At 35.7% G+C, this 16,524-nt stretch overlaps 3 protein-coding genes across 3 annotated transcripts; 1 reads left to right on the forward strand and 2 right to left on the reverse strand.

Annotated features, from left to right (window-relative positions):
• Positions 1-1,319: 1,319 nt before the first annotated feature.
• Positions 1,320-3,274, forward strand: LOC145897323 (E3 ubiquitin ligase TRAF3IP2-like). Its single transcript, XM_082985563.1, has 5 exons — positions 1,320-1,473; positions 1,641-1,694; positions 1,829-1,989; positions 2,173-2,364; positions 2,446-3,274. Exons 2-5 carry the CDS (start codon positions 1,682-1,684, stop codon positions 2,647-2,649), a joined length of 570 nt encoding a protein of 189 aa, XP_082841689.1. The 5' UTR covers positions 1,320-1,473; positions 1,641-1,681; the 3' UTR covers positions 2,650-3,274.
• Positions 3,275-3,839: 565 nt separating this feature from the next.
• LOC145897322 (5'-AMP-activated protein kinase subunit beta-1-like) lies at positions 3,840-6,903 on the reverse strand. The gene is made up of 6 exons (XM_082985562.1): positions 6,632-6,903; positions 5,946-6,029; positions 5,543-5,692; positions 5,246-5,360; positions 5,003-5,136; positions 3,840-4,121 (listed from the first exon to the last, which is right to left on the reverse strand). Exons 1-6 carry the CDS (start codon positions 6,767-6,769, stop codon positions 3,975-3,977), a joined length of 768 nt encoding a protein of 255 aa, XP_082841688.1. The 5' UTR covers positions 6,770-6,903; the 3' UTR covers positions 3,840-3,974.
• A 977-nt stretch (positions 6,904-7,880) lies between these two features.
• LOC145899724 (TBC1 domain family member 22B-like) lies at positions 7,881-15,885 on the reverse strand. The gene is made up of 11 exons (XM_082988626.1): positions 15,717-15,885; positions 15,459-15,630; positions 12,283-12,643; positions 12,013-12,144; positions 11,873-11,943; positions 11,450-11,578; positions 11,125-11,190; positions 10,948-11,062; positions 9,688-9,876; positions 9,102-9,325; positions 7,881-8,760 (listed from the first exon to the last, which is right to left on the reverse strand). Exons 1-11 carry the CDS (start codon positions 15,785-15,787, stop codon positions 8,626-8,628), a joined length of 1,665 nt encoding a protein of 554 aa, XP_082844752.1. The 5' UTR covers positions 15,788-15,885; the 3' UTR covers positions 7,881-8,625.
• Positions 15,886-16,524: the final 639 nt, after the last annotated feature.

The following is a 16,524-nucleotide window of genomic DNA, read 5'->3' on the forward strand; positions in this document are numbered from 1 at the left end:
TAGATAAAAGCACCTGTCTTTAATTCAGAACAGAAGTAGGTAATTAACTTCAAATTTTTTTGAAGAACAAATTGCAATTGAAAAACATCTTTTTAGGCATATATATTTGGTTTAATAACGATTGCAATTGAATGGACTTGTATTGAGAAGTGCTATGCCATTGGAAATGCAAATATTTGTTTAACGAATGCCTTTCTTATAACCCTTTCTCTCACACAGAAAAGTCAGAGGCAAAAAAACTGGAAAAATGAAAATATTCTAATCCTTTGTTTTGGCAGGACAGGATAATGTTGCAGTGTAATTTTGGATTTGATAACATTGGAAAAAGGGTTTCCTTTCTGAAGTTCTTGTGTTTTGGAATGTAGGTGGTCCTGATGAATAATCTGTGGCAACTATATTCTAGTATTATTACTGAGTCAGTCAGACAGGCCCCGATTAAAAAATTTTAATTTCTTTAGATTAGAAGTTTTTCACGATCCTGTGGTAAAGAAAGATTGAAAGTACATAAAACATTACTGAACTGAGTACTAATAGGTAAATATGTAGGAACTGACAGTATGTGTAACAACCCCAATCTGTTTTTTACTAGATCTGGTTTTTTTATGTAGTTTTGGCTTGTGCCACTATGTTGATAAGTTGTAATGTTGTTGTGTCAAAGTTAATGATTGACCATTGCTAGGTAATATGGTGTAAGTGTTCCGTTATCGCAGTCGAACTCTTTTTATCCTTTTTCCACACTGGCTTTGTGTGTATATTTTTCACATAGCTAATTGGAATTAAAACCACATGCATAGTCATTTTTTCAACAGTGTTTGCCACAAGATTGTTTTTGTACAAGTATTTTTGCAACAATTACAGTCTATGCAACTTTAATTACTGTTTGTACACAGTTTGAAACCCACTTCTACAATGAAAAGTTAGTTAAAGATAAATGTGGCAAGTTGTTTTTGTGAGATAAAATTCAAGATTGTTCATCATTATTACATTATTGCTAGTTTCCTCTTGTACAAAGTACTGAAATTATACTTGTTGGCAACTTGCAGAAATGCAAGCTTGAAAAAGTATGAATGGGGCCCAGAATAAGGTTTCAAAGATTTAGGATCACGCATATGTATATTTGTGTAAATTTACATCCAATTAAATTGTATTTCGAAGTTGTTCTAATGAAATTATTTATATATTGAATGCTTTCTTACAACCCCAATATACATAGAAAAGCTGTCCATAAGGTGGCAAGCAAGAGTGGTTGAAAAGAGGAACCAAAATCAAAATATTTTAATTCTTTGTTTTGGGAGGGTATGGTAATGTAATTTATTGACTGATTTGCCATTGGTAAATGCTTTTGTTAATTCAAAATTGTTTGAAAATGTTGTTTCCTGTTATAGTTAGTTCATTTGTTAACTTCTTTGTTAATCCAATCTGATTTGTTACATATGGTCTAATTTATGAACAACTTTTGGAGATAGACATAAGGTAATTACAAAATTCTGATTAAATTAAGAGTAAGTACAGATTTAACTGTTTATTGGAGTAGGTTTTGGGATCTTATAAGCTGCTTGATATTTAAGATGTAATGTTAATAAAATTGTGTTACAAAAATGAAGATGAAATCAAAACATTTAAATCCTTTGTTTTGCTAGGGAATGCAGATTTAATACAGAACCTGGTATCTAATCAAAATATGGATTGCACAGGTTAGAAATACCCACACAATTCCAAAGAAATTGCCAGCAAACATAATACAACAAATTTATTTTGTAATTTGCAAATATTTTCAATGCATCCACATAAAAACATCATAATTATATCGAAATTTAAATTGTGACAGTTTTTTTGACATACAACAATGAAGTCAGTGGAACAGGAAATGCAATTTTGGGATGTGTTCAATTTTTAAGAAGCAATGGAGTAGCTGTTTGTCTGGACAGCACAGAAGACAGAATCCGTGGACTTGCTATTAGTGAATGGATAGATGAAAAGCTTAAAATGGTAAATGCTGATCAACACATTTTAACCAACACAAGTAGTATTTTAACATGGACATGTTGCAAATTGTTTGTGTGATAAAGTGAAATAAACTTGGAAATGTCACACACTACTGCAACTGCGATTAGTTTAATTTATAAATATAGTTATTTCATGAAAGAAATATGCAATTAATTCCTTCTACAGAGCAAATTTGTCATTGTTTTTATCAACGAACAATATTGGGATCAAGTGAGAAAGGATGAAGTAGAAGACACATTAGACTGTCAGCATCTTTTGCACACCACCTACATTTACAGACAGATCCACTCAAAATATATTGAAGACTGTTCTAAAAACTACAATATTTTGCCTGTGGTCATGGAAGGTTGTAAAATGGTAAGTTTTTTAAAACTTTGTTTTATTTACTTCCACTTATCCACTCAGACACACTTTGTGTGTTTCCCTTTTTTGTTACAGAAACATGTTCCCTCATGGCTTCGGGACACTGTGATTTACACATGGCCTTACCATAAACATGCAATATTGGCAAGGATTCATCAAAGAAATAACATGTGGCCACTTACCGGCAAACTGACATGTGTCCATCATCCCCACTCCCCTGCTGCAATGGAACAAGACTTTTCGAGTGGATTCAATGACCAAGCATCATGTAGTTCTTGAGTTGATTGATCCCTAATGACATCTCATGCAAATTGTTGTTAATTTTCATCTCAGTAATTATTTTATTTATTTTTTGTAATTTTTTTCTTAATGGGTCCACTGTTTTGTTGGTAAGTTATTGTATAAGTGCTTACTGTTCATGAAACTTTCATTGATGTTCCATAGTTGAATACCAGGTTTGGATGTTCCTTTGCTGTGCTGCCGTTATGTGTATCTTTATCAATTGTTTGATCAAAACATTGGTGCATGATAAGTGATGAGTAGCAAAACGTGTAGCAATACAGAAATGCTGAGGTCTCATTTTGCCCTCAAACTGTACATCATTTCTATACTTACTTTTATTAGCACACAAAAGGCTACAAAAAATGCGCTAGTGTTGTTTCATGCGAACATGTTTTACAAAAAATATCCATCCCATTTCTACTTATATTTCAGAATTGTGCATTGGGTGTTATCGAAATTTGTTTTTTTTTGAAGTGATAGTTTATAACCAAAGCTGAAAAAACAACACTAAATCTTCAGAAAGAATTAAGTGTCAGTTTGGTTTTTCAATGTAGTGTTTCCAAAGTTTACATTTGTTTGTACTTTAAATCAGGATGGAAATATATTTCATGTTGATAGGAAAGCATTGTATTGCAGAATTGGGCTAGGTAGCATTTGGATTAGTGAGTGACATTAATAGCTACTTTCAAAAGTGGTTTCAATGGACAAGGAAATACAAATAAAATTATTTATTTAATTCATTAAATCACTAACTCAGCAATAATTGGTTATAGAGCGGAGATGGACCAATTTGATGAATTAGGGGGGCTACCAATTTTGAAAAAAAAAGCTTTCTATATGAAGAACAAGCAAAGTTTTCTATACGAAGAACTGTTTGAGAGATTGTGCCTTGCTGTTTAATAAATTATTTTTCAGATGCTGAATGATGTAAACCTTAACCAATATCTGCTCATAAATTATGTAAGTTGCATTGGTCTAAAATCTAGGACATTACAATAACTTTTATGGTGCCCAAATCAAGTTGTCGCTTCGTCCTTATGTTATGGAATTTATAATACCTCAAGCTGACCATAATATCATGAAACATGTTGGTGATGATTTTTACAAAAACAGGAGTGAAGTTACCCATTTTTAAAGTTAATGCATTTTGCTTGTATGTTGAAATCCGAAAATAAACAGCAAAAAAGGCCGGTAAAATATAAAATTTATTGACAAGACATGAAAACAAGCAGAGCACAATCAACAGAAACCAATGATTTAAAAAATGCACAAACAGCTTGTCCTGTTACAAGTTGTAATGATGAAAGAGGAAAAATCACTTTTCATATTGGTTTGTAGAGAAGAGTTGTAACAAACTTTTTTTTGTATCTGTGTGTTGCGCTCAATGCCATGACACCATCTTTAATGGACAGGGCATACATATGGTTAAGCATAACATGTTGAGGCTCTGGTAATAATGATGGCTCGTACTGAAATAAAAAAAACAAAATTGATGTTATAGTAAACACTGCAATTGTATTGGGTGATATTTAAATTTTGCAAAAGTCATATGTTGCAGGTTTTCAGTTGCCTAAATTCTTTCCAGTCTTTGGCCACCTTTCTCACAAAGTGGTTCCCAACCAGGTAGCAATTGTAACCTTCAGGGGTGTCCCAAGCTTTTTTTTGAAATTCACTCAGGTAATTTCTCAGAATTGGTTTACAGGTAATGTAATGCTACATTGAAGGCACAACTTTTTATAATGATATTAGCCCCCATCAAGAATCACACTAAAAAGGCTGAGTACAGCATTTGTAGTGGTCGCTCATTGGGTGCCACAATATCTTTAGAATTTCACAAGGGAAGCATGAGCCAATAAATGTTAGGAACTAGTGATGCACCGAAACAGCTATTTTTATATTCGGCCGAAACCGAATATTCGGCAAATGTTGCCGAATTATTTCGGCCGAATAAACCGAAACTAATTTTGGTATCCATCTCTTTAAACACAATAAATTTAAACAAAATATGTGCTGGGTTGGAACTAATCTTATCATACAGCCTTTTTTGGTCTTCTGTGCCAAATGCTTAAAGTTGATTTTAATCATTTCTGTGAAAATAAACAAATAAAACGAACACATTCGTGCAGTTTGAACAATGATTCTAAACTTTTCTAAACTTCGGGTATCAGCGTTACATGCAGTAAAAAAGTTTCGGTTTCGGCCGAATTTTGCAGAAATATTCGGCCGAAACCGAATAATTGCGAAAATCTTAGTTTCGGCCGAATAAATTCGGCAAACCGAACTTTCGGTGCATCCCTATTAGGAACCACTGTTCTTACATAACAAAATATAATGCTAGTTGTTTACTAACCGACAAATCAACATCTTGATTAAGGAGTACTTTATTTAAGAGGTGAGGTGGAAGTGACGGAGGATGCAAGTTTGAGTCTTCGAACAAACTTCTCGGAACATCTTGGCTATAATCTCCAGTTGTTGAAATTATATCTGCAAAAGAAGGGTTTAGAATTTGAAGCTTGCACCAAACAGCAGGCCCTTTCTCCTTCAGTTAAACATGTGCAATAAAGAATTTAGCAACATGTCTGGCAGTGGTTACCTTTCACAACATTATTTCCGGTGGAGTCATATGCCAAAGCTTCAAAGACCTCAAAATCCGATGGCTTTACTTCCAAATAATTGTTCACTGTACCGACTTCGCTTTGCTTTGTAGGCTAAAAAGTAGAATGTTGAGTAATTTTACATTCTTTTTAAAGCTGTTACAACATTAACTTTTGTTAACTTTTTATTAGAATATGTTTTTTAGAAATGCGAAACTTGCAAAAGCAAGCTGATCAATTCCTTTCTACAGCAATACACTATCGTACATTTGAAACTTGTGTTTTTTATGTAATACCTCTGCTGGGTCAACTTTCCAGTTTCCATCAACCCAAAATTTGTACTCATGAACACCAGCAGGTAATTCCACTACAGCAACAAAGTCATCGTGACTTTTGTTCAGACGCAGTTTGTTCTGCCACTTGTCATATGACCCAGAAATATAAACCTGGTAAACACACATTAAGTGCCAAATATTAAATATGAACATATCTGTTGAAAATATTGTTTATGACATAATATTCAACTTATTTGTGATGTCATCGTAAGCATGTATATTTGGATTGAACATTACTGGTTTAAACAATGTTGTTAAAAACCAAAGCTTAATTCACAAACACTTTAATGTAACGATTTATACTTGCATAACAATAACACAAAGTATATTTTTTAGACTTAAATATTTAAACCTGAATTTTTACCTCTTTGCCGCCACCTTTCCACCTGATAACAGCTGGAACTTTCTTCATCTGGCTTCCAGGAACACTGCCCCCTTCCAGCTCTGACTATAATATAAACACAAAAACAAATGCTTATTAATGTATAAAACACTCATAGGACAGGGCAGTTATGTTTCATGCAATCGCATCATTTGCAGGATTGCCACATTACGTATATGTGAAGGTTGCCTAAAAAACGTTAAGCAACCCAGTGTATCTTGGCCGCAATGTACCCCATGTGACCGCTGAACTCCCAGGGTCATTATTTCAAACCTCACCGGGAGATTGATTTTTCAGATTTCACTTAGACTAATCAAGAAAAATTGGCTGATCCAGCTAGCTTGCAAGGCCTGGGCTACGAAGCCTGTAAACCTACTGATCGGAAAGTATATAAAACAATGCATATTGATATTAGAACTGAGCCTTGACTAGTGCCACACCCCCAAACAGAAAGTTTGTAATAAACGTGAAGAATTTTTTCAGCAACCGCTGATTGTCCAGATCTTAATGCATTAGTTTTAGGAAAATTATTGGCAAACATTCAACATTTTTTCAATCTGGTGTTCAATGAGACAGTACACTTTGTACAAGATCATTCCACTTGCTATCAGTATCAGTTAACATAAATATAAAACAGACAGTGTTTTAAATAAATTTGCTTTACTTACCGCCAACATATCATTATGATCCGGAAAAACAAATCCAGAGTCATCCATTGGAGAGCCATCAATGTTATGACCAGGATGTCCATCGCCAGAACCTTGGGAGTCATCCGAAGGTCTCTTGGGTGTTTGAGTATTTCCCATTTTATGGCCCCACTACTACCGGGCCGATTGTTTATTGTGACAGACAAACAATATCCAAAATCTTGCAACAGAAGAAATATTATATGCAGTTTATGTGTATGGACTTAACTAAACAGACAGTTAACGATGGGCTACCTCCTGCAATACAACGAACTTTCAGTTACAGCTTTAACACTAAAATAGACTTTTAACTTGCAGCATGTTTTCCTTGGGAATTAACGTTACTGCGGTACTGGTGGTTTTCTATATCTTTGAGACCTTTCAGTTAAAGCACTAAACATCAATTATTCTGCAAGTTTGGTCCTCGTTGCACTGAAGGCCAAAACGTAAAACCAGAGAGAGGTAACAAACAAAAAATGCCTGTGCCTGTGCTGTGTGTTGTGCAAATACAGCGTTTCATAGAAACACTATACCCACAAGAGACGTCAGGCTTCAAGTGTATAGCGAAGCACTATGTATTTTATTTTCAATCATCCATCTTCTAATCTCCAAATAATTGTTTTTTATTGAAATAAGAATTTGCAAATAACGCAGATACATCATATTGGTTACCTTGTGCCAAATCATCCCAATCTCGGGTGACGACATCGTTCGTCAGTACCCTCTGATTGTTGCTCATCACCACATCGTGTCAACCATTCGAAAAGCCGTTATCACAAACCACGATAGCTAGAGGTTTTTATCATTTGTGAAAAATTAAAAAGAATTCGACTAACGTTTTAGAATTGTTCCATCTGTAATTCTTCAACTTTTCGCGCCGGGGCTCCTGTGCGAGTTTTGAAATGACAATCAGATAGTGTAAGTGCTACAGTGTTGCAAAGTGGGTCGTTTTTTTTTATTTGGTTGGTGGGTACAGCTAAAATACCTACAGAGCCTGTCTATAGTTGCCATGCAAATACTTGAAACATTGGCTTTATGTGAAACCGAATTTACAAAATTTTTGCGATACCTTGGACCATTTCTGCCTCAAGTTAAAAAATTCTGCATTAAACGAATATAAACAAAACGAAAAAGTTATTATCGCTTTAGTTAGGCAAGTTGACTATATAGTTCGTTCTACAACTGGTATGACCGAAAAGGCAAAAACGTTATTCATACTTTTATTGCACGCAATGGAAAATACCAGCCATAAAAGGAACAAAGCGACCAGCAAAAATACATTTGTCCTACGACAACGTTTAAGCTGGCGATCATAGGTTGTATGAAGCACGTTAGTAACTTCGCCTGTTGCAAAGCAGTCCAAAGAACCAATGCAATATACGACGGAAGATCTGGAGTTCGCGAATAAAAGATAAATAATAATATATCGTTTTCGTTTTGTTTCGTAAAAGAAAAAAGGTGCCGTTGCAAAAGTGATCAATTACAAAACATGGTTCTACAAGGGAAAGGCGAATAGTGTTCTGGATATCAATCTACGTTCATAGTCATGAAACACATAACATCAATTGCGTCGAAAAATAGTGTTATTCTATATCTATTCTATGGTTTCGCACCGCATGTTTTTCGTTCACGTTAGAGATAACAGTGTAAGTAATCAAATCTTCCAAAAAAATACTTGTTTCAAACAGCTGACATTTGTTAATGCAACGCTATTTGATACACGCACCTTTATAAGTAAACATTATGTGTATTCCTAACGGTAAAGGACATATTGTTTACATTGCAGGGTTGGCGGGAAGCTACAGCGAAAGCTTAAGGTTCACTGTATGCCATACAAAGCTAACTGGTGGCATTGTTACAATCCACCATAAGCAGTAATGGTCAGAAACTATACGAGTTGTAATGAGTTATCATAACCATTAATTTGGATACATTCTACTAACAAAGACTAACAAAGATGAAAAGTCTAAGTTGTGCTATCTTTTGTTTGGGAGATGGCTCGGTGCGTCGGCAAAGGTGTATTTTAACCTGAAAGCCTCAGCAAGGAGAAGTTTCACTTCTTCGTCACCCCAGTGGTGGGTGGGAACGTTCTGGATCATCAGCATCACGCCCTGGCAAGAAACGGTTCGTTTTTAATTATAAATTTGATTAGTCGATTGCTGTCAATACGGCGTTTTTCGTGTCCGTCTCGGTGATTTTACTCTAAATGATATACGTGTGGTCCCAATTTAATAAAATAAAATGGATAGGTATGCATAAGTGTAAACTGTTTGCGTTTTGTGCCATTTTGAAATCCGAATAGGCATTAGTTTTAACAGTAGCACATACTTAAGTGCTTGGGCAATATGCGGAATATTATAAAAGGAACTGCAAATACGACTATTCCGACTTTATTTTTAGTTCAAAGGTTGCCAATATTCACAACCAGTCGGTAAGGACAGAACAAACTCACTTGAAAGTCCTTTTCGGCCAACAGCTGCTTTCTCCATTGTTTGAGAAAAGCTGCACAGACGTAAAGGTGGAAATCAGAGAAGCCGTCGGTTTCGGCGAGGTAAGTGTCCCACAATCGAATCGTGCATCGGAGGGGAATTTCGCGCATTAAAAGATTGTTCATCCACCGGAATGAAAACTGCAGATATTCAATCTGCTGATTTTCCAGATGGGCATGAAGGTCAGCTGATGTGAAGCATAACTTTTTAGGTTTATGTTGAAGGGAAGTAAACACCCAACAAAAACAATTGTCGGTATACATGCTTTTCTGGTACCACCAGTCATGACCAAGTAAATAATATATAAAATCAACTGTAAGTTCTATAAGATTTCCTCTTTTCCGAAAATGATTCAGTATAATAAATCCTCAACCATTCATTTTGACATGCATTAAACCATCATTATTTTGTTCCTAAAACCTAATACTTTAAAGCAGTGGTTTCCAATCTTTAGTAGTCATGTTTACCTTTTTTGTAAAACCATCAATTATGGACGGCGCAAAAAAAACATTATGCAATGTTCAGGTTCAGTTAGCGTAAAAGACTTGCCATCAACACGCTTTGTTAGTTCCCTCAGTTTGCTGACTTTGCTTTGAACGCCTGGTTGAGCAAAGGTGTAGTTGTCTTGGATTCCATCCAATAAGTTACCGAGACACCAATATGTGTCTGCTTCCATGTCTTTTAATGTACGTTCAGGCAATTTTTCAACCTCATATGTCTCAACTTCAACTTCATCACCTGAACAAAATGTTTCATATCTTAATTTGCAGGGTAAAAAACTTTGGAGTGACAGCAAATATGGTTGCTGCACACAAAGATGCAAAAACACCCACATCTTTAACGTAAAGAACAGTTAAATCCTCTGTGTTAGACAATGCTGTGATATATTGGAAAACACAATATTGTTGGACAGTTTTTTAAGATGAAATAATATTTATGTCTGCCTAGATTTTTTTGCAAGTCTATTTTTACATTCCTAGTTTCAATAATTTTTCAGCTCAAAATTATTGAAACTACAATAAAAAATTAATGAGTAAAACTGTAAAAATCAAAAAGGCAAACAGCTCTAAACATGTTTTTTCAACTACAATTATAATATATGTATATATGTCTAACACAGGGGTGCACAACCTGCGGCCGTACGGCCTCATGTGGCCGTGTATGCTAATTCATGCGGCCGAACACATGTTTTATAATGCATTTGTTTTGATGGCCGTGTATTGTAAAAAACTCAACAAGTTTTGCCTGGATGTTTGGTTTCTGAAATGGTCAGTGTTTGTTATAAAACAGAATGAAATATTGTATTTTTAGGTGAGAAAAATTGTTAAATATAGCATTTCATGACAGTTGTGGGCATAAGCAAATGCGAAATCATCAGTACTGGACTCACTGGCGGCCGCTGGTGAATTAAGTCTGTGCGATGCGGCCGGCATTAATGAAAAGGCTGTGCGCCCCTGGTCTAACAGGACCCAGGCATCTGGCAGTCATGTTGGCAATTACTGTTTGTTTGCAGTATTGATTTTTTGATTGGTCTCCAGCACTACATGAGCAAATTCTTGCACACCACACTAAGGAACTTGCAAGAAAGCAGAATTTTAGTGGTGGAATGCATCATAAAACATAATCATAGAACTAAGTTTTAATCATAGAACTAATTACATCCACACATCTTTATCGCAAATTACATAGGTAAAATTTTTGTATCCTCGCAAATTGAACATCATAGCATAGGTATCCCACATAATGCAAAGCAAAAAACTTACTAACGTAAATTATAAACTCTAGCACATTATGTGTAAAACATGCTACCTATTTCGGAGGAGAGGAATACAACAAAGAATGGTGTAACTAGGTCGTTAATGCCTTGTACATAACCACTTGCTGGATGCCGCACTGCCCACACAAAGAGGAGGCGCTCAAATACCTGTTGAACAACATGATTAAGCTTTAAAACAAGGCATATCCTGCAGTAAACTAAACACTCACAGTTTGAACTATCGGTTGTTGAAACAGTGGAATTAGTGGGTTGGTTCGTGGAATGTCAATATGAATCTAAAAAAGTAACCTTCTGTAAGGCACGTAATTGTGGATAACAAACACACATTTATTAGATAATAAAAAATGCACACTGGGAAATTCAATTTACTAAAGGAACACACTAAAAAAGGTCACTATTCACTGGTAAAATATTTCATGAACAGTCGTTATAAATGGGTGATTTTAGTATAACCTGGTAGAGTGTAATATGTATAGTATAACAAAAATATTTAAAAATTAAAAGAAGTCATATTTTAGAACATGTTGCAAAAACCTGATGGTAAGTTTCGTGGTACATGGGCTGCTCTCGGGAATCGTAATACTGCTCAACAAACTTGAAATATTCGTTGCGCTTACGATTTAGTACAGATTCTCTTCTATCTTTATTTGCTGGCAAATACCCCTGTGTAAAATTGAATTTTTTAAAGATAACTGATAATGTACATAGTCAAGTAATTATGTAAAATTGATATACGTAATTTGAATAAGTACGTACTGATGATGAACCCAATATGAGTTCGAAACATTTACTTAGAATATAATGAACAGCATCCTAGCTTTGGCTTTCCTTTTTAAAGTTATCAACTCCACTTATTTTGCACCCTAATATACTAAATGTAAAATTGATATACAAAATGACAAACAAGGTAGAGGTTTTTAAGCCAACCACCAAATGCTAGGCCTTTTTACAACTTACAGACAGGAGTTTCCATGTCATTGCTCGTACTGTGGAGGGTATTCCAGGCCAGCTTAAAGTTCTCAAGTCATCTAGAAAGCAATTTATATTCTTTAACAAACTTGACACCAACAAAAGATATTTGTTAACGGTTGTTTTACCCAAATCTATAGTATCAGATTGTAACATTTGAAAAAACTTTTCAACTCGTGAGTTTTCCTTAGCAAGACTGCTTGCACTTTTCGTCATTCGAATTGACTGAGATTTCGGAGCGGATCCTGCACTAGATTCGCCTAAGAAAATAATACACAACACAACAATTAGCTTGAATGAAACAAAACTGTTTTTACATTTGAGTAGCTTCCTTAATTAGAGACAAAAACATTGTATATATAACTTAAAGCCACTATAGATTCAGCAACATTGCTTACTTGGAGGGGACAACACCATTTTTGGTTCATGAGATACAGGCTCAGGTAAGTTTGATGCCTTTGTTTCAGTGGAATTGTTCAAGTTACCAAATCCGTTCATTGACTTGGGCTTGTCCTGCGCTTCAGGTAACCTTTTTGGCATTGAAATTGGTTCCATTTGGCTTACAGTCCTGCTTGCACTGCCTGGGACTTTTTTGTTACTTGTAAGTTCAGACGACTTGAGTGATTTGTTTCTTTCATTGCTTGATCGGGAGGCGAGCTTTTGATGCCCACTTGACAAAGTGGTAACTTGTCGTGTTCCGGTGGCAAAGGAGTTGGTTTTTGAATGATTTTCAATGACTGCTTGGGCTGCTGCATGGACCTAGTGCAAAAACGTTGATGATGGTGCTCGCTGCTTAGCCTTACAATGTTGTGTTAAAATATTGTTTGCGTTTGAGGTGATAATCTACACCAGGGTTGTCCAAAGCCTGGCCCGCGGGCCGCATGCGGCCCGCGACCTCCTTCAATGCGGCCCGCCGCCTCTTCTGGAAAACTTTTAAAAATTACCGTATATCCTCGCATATAAGCCGACCCTAGAAAAACAACCTTAAAATGGTAAATTTATAAAAATCCGCATATAAGTGACATAACAACCAAGTATGAATACAATGGTAAAGAGGCATTGTTATTGTTTATTACGTAACTTAAATTTCTGCCTCGTACGTCTTATGCTAGTTTTCAACAGTTTAGCCTAACCCTAACCGGTACAATGTAGCCTTTGAAAATGAGAAAAGTTTATCTCGAAACGTCAGGCATTTGTAAATAAAATGTTTTCTGCAATATTGGCTGTGTGCTTTATGCTGAGAATATTCTTTATAATTTCAGTTTTACTTAATCCTCCATTACATTCTGTTTTATTCTTTCTTTTCAGACTTAGTGCCACATTTTTTACGATGGCTCAGAAAAGAAAAATCTCTGATGAAAAACGTAAATTCAAGGATAGTTGGGAATTGAGATTCCTGGTGAAAGAACAAAGTGGTCGAGTTTTATGTTTAATTTGTAATGAAATGATATCTGTTATGAAAGAGTACAATGTACAACGACACTACAGCACTCTTCATGTCACTGGTTATGATAAATACACTGGTGAGGCGCGGCGAGCCCTACTCAATGATCTCAAATCAAACCTGCGTAAGCGTCAAGAAAACATGTTTCAATTAGTGAAGCCTTCGTCTTCTACAACCATTGCTTCTTATGATGTATCAGTTTTGATGGCTAAATCCAAAAAGGCATTCTCTGACGGTGATCTCATTAAGCGATGTGCAATAGCTATGGGAAAGGCCATGGGCTTTAACGATGCAGCTCGTGGGTTTGAAAAAATTCCACTCTCGCATCAAACTGTTGCTAGACGTATTGAAGAGCTTAGCAATTTCGTTCAGGAGAAGGTCATGAATCAAATTCAGCAGTGTGTTTATTTTTCTCTCGCTCTTGATGAAAGCACAGATATAAGGGATGTCAGCCAGTTGCTTGTCTTTATTAGAAGTATTGACTCACAGTTTAATGTCAGTGAGGAGTTACTCGGCTTACTCCCACTTTTTACCACTACGAAAGGATCTGATATTTATGAAGCGCTGAATTCTTTAGTGAGCAAGTATGGTGGATTTCAGAAATGCTCTTGCATCGTTACAGATGGTGCCAAATCAATGACTGGAGCTAAAAGAGGGGTTATAGGGTACTTGAGAGATGCTGGAGTCGACTGCCCAATGCTTCATTGCATTATTCATCAAGAATCGTTATCTAGTCGCTGTATACGTTTATCTGATGTGATGCAGCATGTAATGAAAATTATTAATTTCATTAGAGGCGGTAATAAAGCGCTGAGACATCGCCTATTTGTTGATTTCTTGAAAGATTTGGATACAGAATTTTCTGACGTTTCACTCCATTCTACTGTTCGTTGGCTTAGTGCTGGGAAATGTTTGCAGCAGTTCTTCAGTCTGCGTAATGAGATTCTAAACTTTTTAGAAGAACTGAATGCAGACACTGATGGGTTTAAAGGTTTATTGCAAGACGTCAACTTTCTGAAAGGTCTAGCATTTTTCACGGATATTACTCAGCATCTGAATAAGCTCAATTTAAGTTTACAGGGTAGGAATCAAACAATTGCTTCTCTGTATGGTTTCATAGATGGCTTCCGCAAAAAATTATGTCTCTTCAAAAGTAATCTGCAAAGTAACATTCTGATTCACTTTCCAAGTTGTGACGTTATTTCTAAAGAAATAGAGGACAATAACTTCTGCTGCTTTGTTGAAACTCTTGATACCCTGATTGAAGACTTCAACAAGCGATTTCAAGATTTCCGGCACCTTGAGAAAAACTTCAATGTATTCAATGCTCCGCTGACTATTTCTATATCAGAAGCCGATGACGATTTGCAGCTTGAATTGTGTGACTTGCAAAGTGACCAGTTTTTATTAAGCAAAGCTACACTGCCAATCACTCAATTTTGGCCTCTTCTTTCTGAAGAGCATTATCCTAATTTACGCCGTTTTGGATTGCACTTGCTGTCAATGTTTGGCAGTACCTACCTTTGTGAAGCAGCATTTTCCGCAATGAAGTCGATTAAATCCAAAGAGAGGAATCTACTCAAACAAACATCTCTCGAAGCCTGCCTTCGTTTAGCCTTAACCTCAGTTGACATTGACACAAAGGAGCTGGCTTTCAAAATACAGGCACACCCATCTCACTGAATTTTAAGTAAACTGTACCGTTTTACGTACTTCCTTAAATATTCTTTACGAATAAATTTATGGTTTATTCTTATTCATACTTGTCAGTTATTTTTAAGGTTTCCTGGTCTACTGACGTTGCTCAAAATTTCCAAAACTCTCTTATTCGTAGTATTCACATCTTAGCTTCTTTAATCTATTCCCCAATATGTTTTTATGATAAATATAAAGATTCATTTACACATGTACGTGTTTTACTTTACATCTGGTACGGTGAGACAGTGTATAAGAGGAAAAATGTCAACTGCGGCCCGCGATCTAATTTCCTTGCCGAATGCGTCCCGCGTCCCATAAAGTTTGGACAACCCTGATCTACACCATTATCAACAATGAGTATACACATGGCATGCATATATTATGCTGTATTTTAAGGATATTGCAAACTTAACTAGTGTTGATGATTTATACCTGTTCAGGGCTTGATCCCATCTCAATCTTTGCCAAAGCAGCTCTGAGCAAATCATCGTCTGTAGCATCCCAAGCATCTTCTGTATGATTTTCAAATTCCTTAAAACTTAACTTGTGTTTTGGTGCATGTTGTGGAGATTCATGAGATGGCTTGGGAGATGACTGCATTGAACTGTAAATATAGTTAAAGTTAAAAGGTTGCTAGTTACAGCTATAACCGATTCATTGGTTTGCTATATAGTCTAATGATGTTTGTACCTTCCAGGAAATTTGTTTGAAGATCTTTTCCAAAAAGCCTTTTTCTTTCCATCATCTCCATTTTGTGCCATTATCGCCTTTTCACAGAATTTCAATGCGAAATGTAGCTTGCCGAAAACACCAATTGAAGTTAATATGTAAGTTACCTGTAACAACAGGAATCTACCACACACCTGCACAAAAAGTAATAAATAGTCAAAAATTTAATGAACATTGTTTTTTGGTTAAATTTACTGTTTTGCGTAAATGGGACATCCTTGTTTGCACTGCCTTTAAGTCATGTTCTGGCACTTGTTTAATTTATTAGTTTGCCAAGAAAGATTTCAATACTTCTGCATCATTTACCCTTACAATCATTCATTCAACGAAAAAAACAACAACAATACTATGTGTGACGTGCCACGCTTAATTGGCCATGGAGTTTGGAAAAAGGATGTTTGTCGCACCGTCGGACGTGTTTTTCATGCATGATTTTTCTCAACGTTGTTCCGGGTGAGCTTTTGATTTTAATAAAATTTTACAGACAACGTATGACGTTAAATTTAACCATAATGTACGTGCGCTTTAACGAAGAGTGATTAAAGTTGTTCCAACTTATGAAATTATTTTACTTTTTCCATCGGTTTCTTTTTCTGCGAATATTTTATTGATTTTTAGTATATCTTTTAGCGTGTTACACGCAACGCAATATTTGGAAAAAATTAAAAGGTTTAAATTTTTATTGGCATAGTTTTGCCATTTGGGGCGCCACAGGGCACGTAAATAGAAAATAGAAACTTGGCGGTCGGTTCAAAATGTGTTTGTTGTG

Source organism: Ascidia mentula, chromosome 4 (genome assembly GCF_947561715.1).
Source record: "Ascidia mentula chromosome 4, kaAscMent1.1, whole genome shotgun sequence".
Taxonomy (NCBI): domain Eukaryota; kingdom Metazoa; phylum Chordata; class Ascidiacea; order Phlebobranchia; family Ascidiidae; genus Ascidia; species Ascidia mentula.

Excerpts from the sequence above, each read along its gene's own strand:
- LOC145899724 (XM_082988626.1), bottom strand. The coding sequence starts at position 15,787 with ATGGCACAAAATGGAGATGATGGAAAGAAAAAGGCTTTTTGGAAAAGA. Across the intron at positions 12,145-12,282 it reads AATGGTGTTGTCCCCTCCAA|GCGAATCTAGTGCAGGATCC; the intron begins GTAAGCAATGTT and ends TTATTTTCTTAG. Across the intron at positions 8,761-9,101 it reads TGGCCGAAAAGGACTTTCAA|GGCGTGATGCTGATGATCCA; the intron begins GTGAGTTTGTTC and ends GTTTCTTGCCAG.
- LOC145897322 (XM_082985562.1), bottom strand. The coding sequence starts at position 6,769 with ATGGGAAATACTCAAACACCCAAGAGACCTTCGGATGACTCCCAAGGT. Across the intron at positions 5,693-5,945 it reads GGAAAGGTGGCGGCAAAGAG|GTTTATATTTCTGGGTCATA; the intron begins GTAAAAATTCAG and ends TGTGTTTACCAG. Across the intron at positions 4,122-5,002 it reads ATCAAGATGTTGATTTGTCG|TACGAGCCATCATTATTACC; the intron begins GTTAGTAAACAA and ends TTTTTATTTCAG.
- LOC145897323 (XM_082985563.1), top strand. Across the intron at positions 1,990-2,172 it reads TAGATGAAAAGCTTAAAATG|AGCAAATTTGTCATTGTTTT; the intron begins GTAAATGCTGAT and ends TTCCTTCTACAG. Across the intron at positions 2,365-2,445 it reads TCATGGAAGGTTGTAAAATG|AAACATGTTCCCTCATGGCT; the intron begins GTAAGTTTTTTA and ends TTTTTGTTACAG.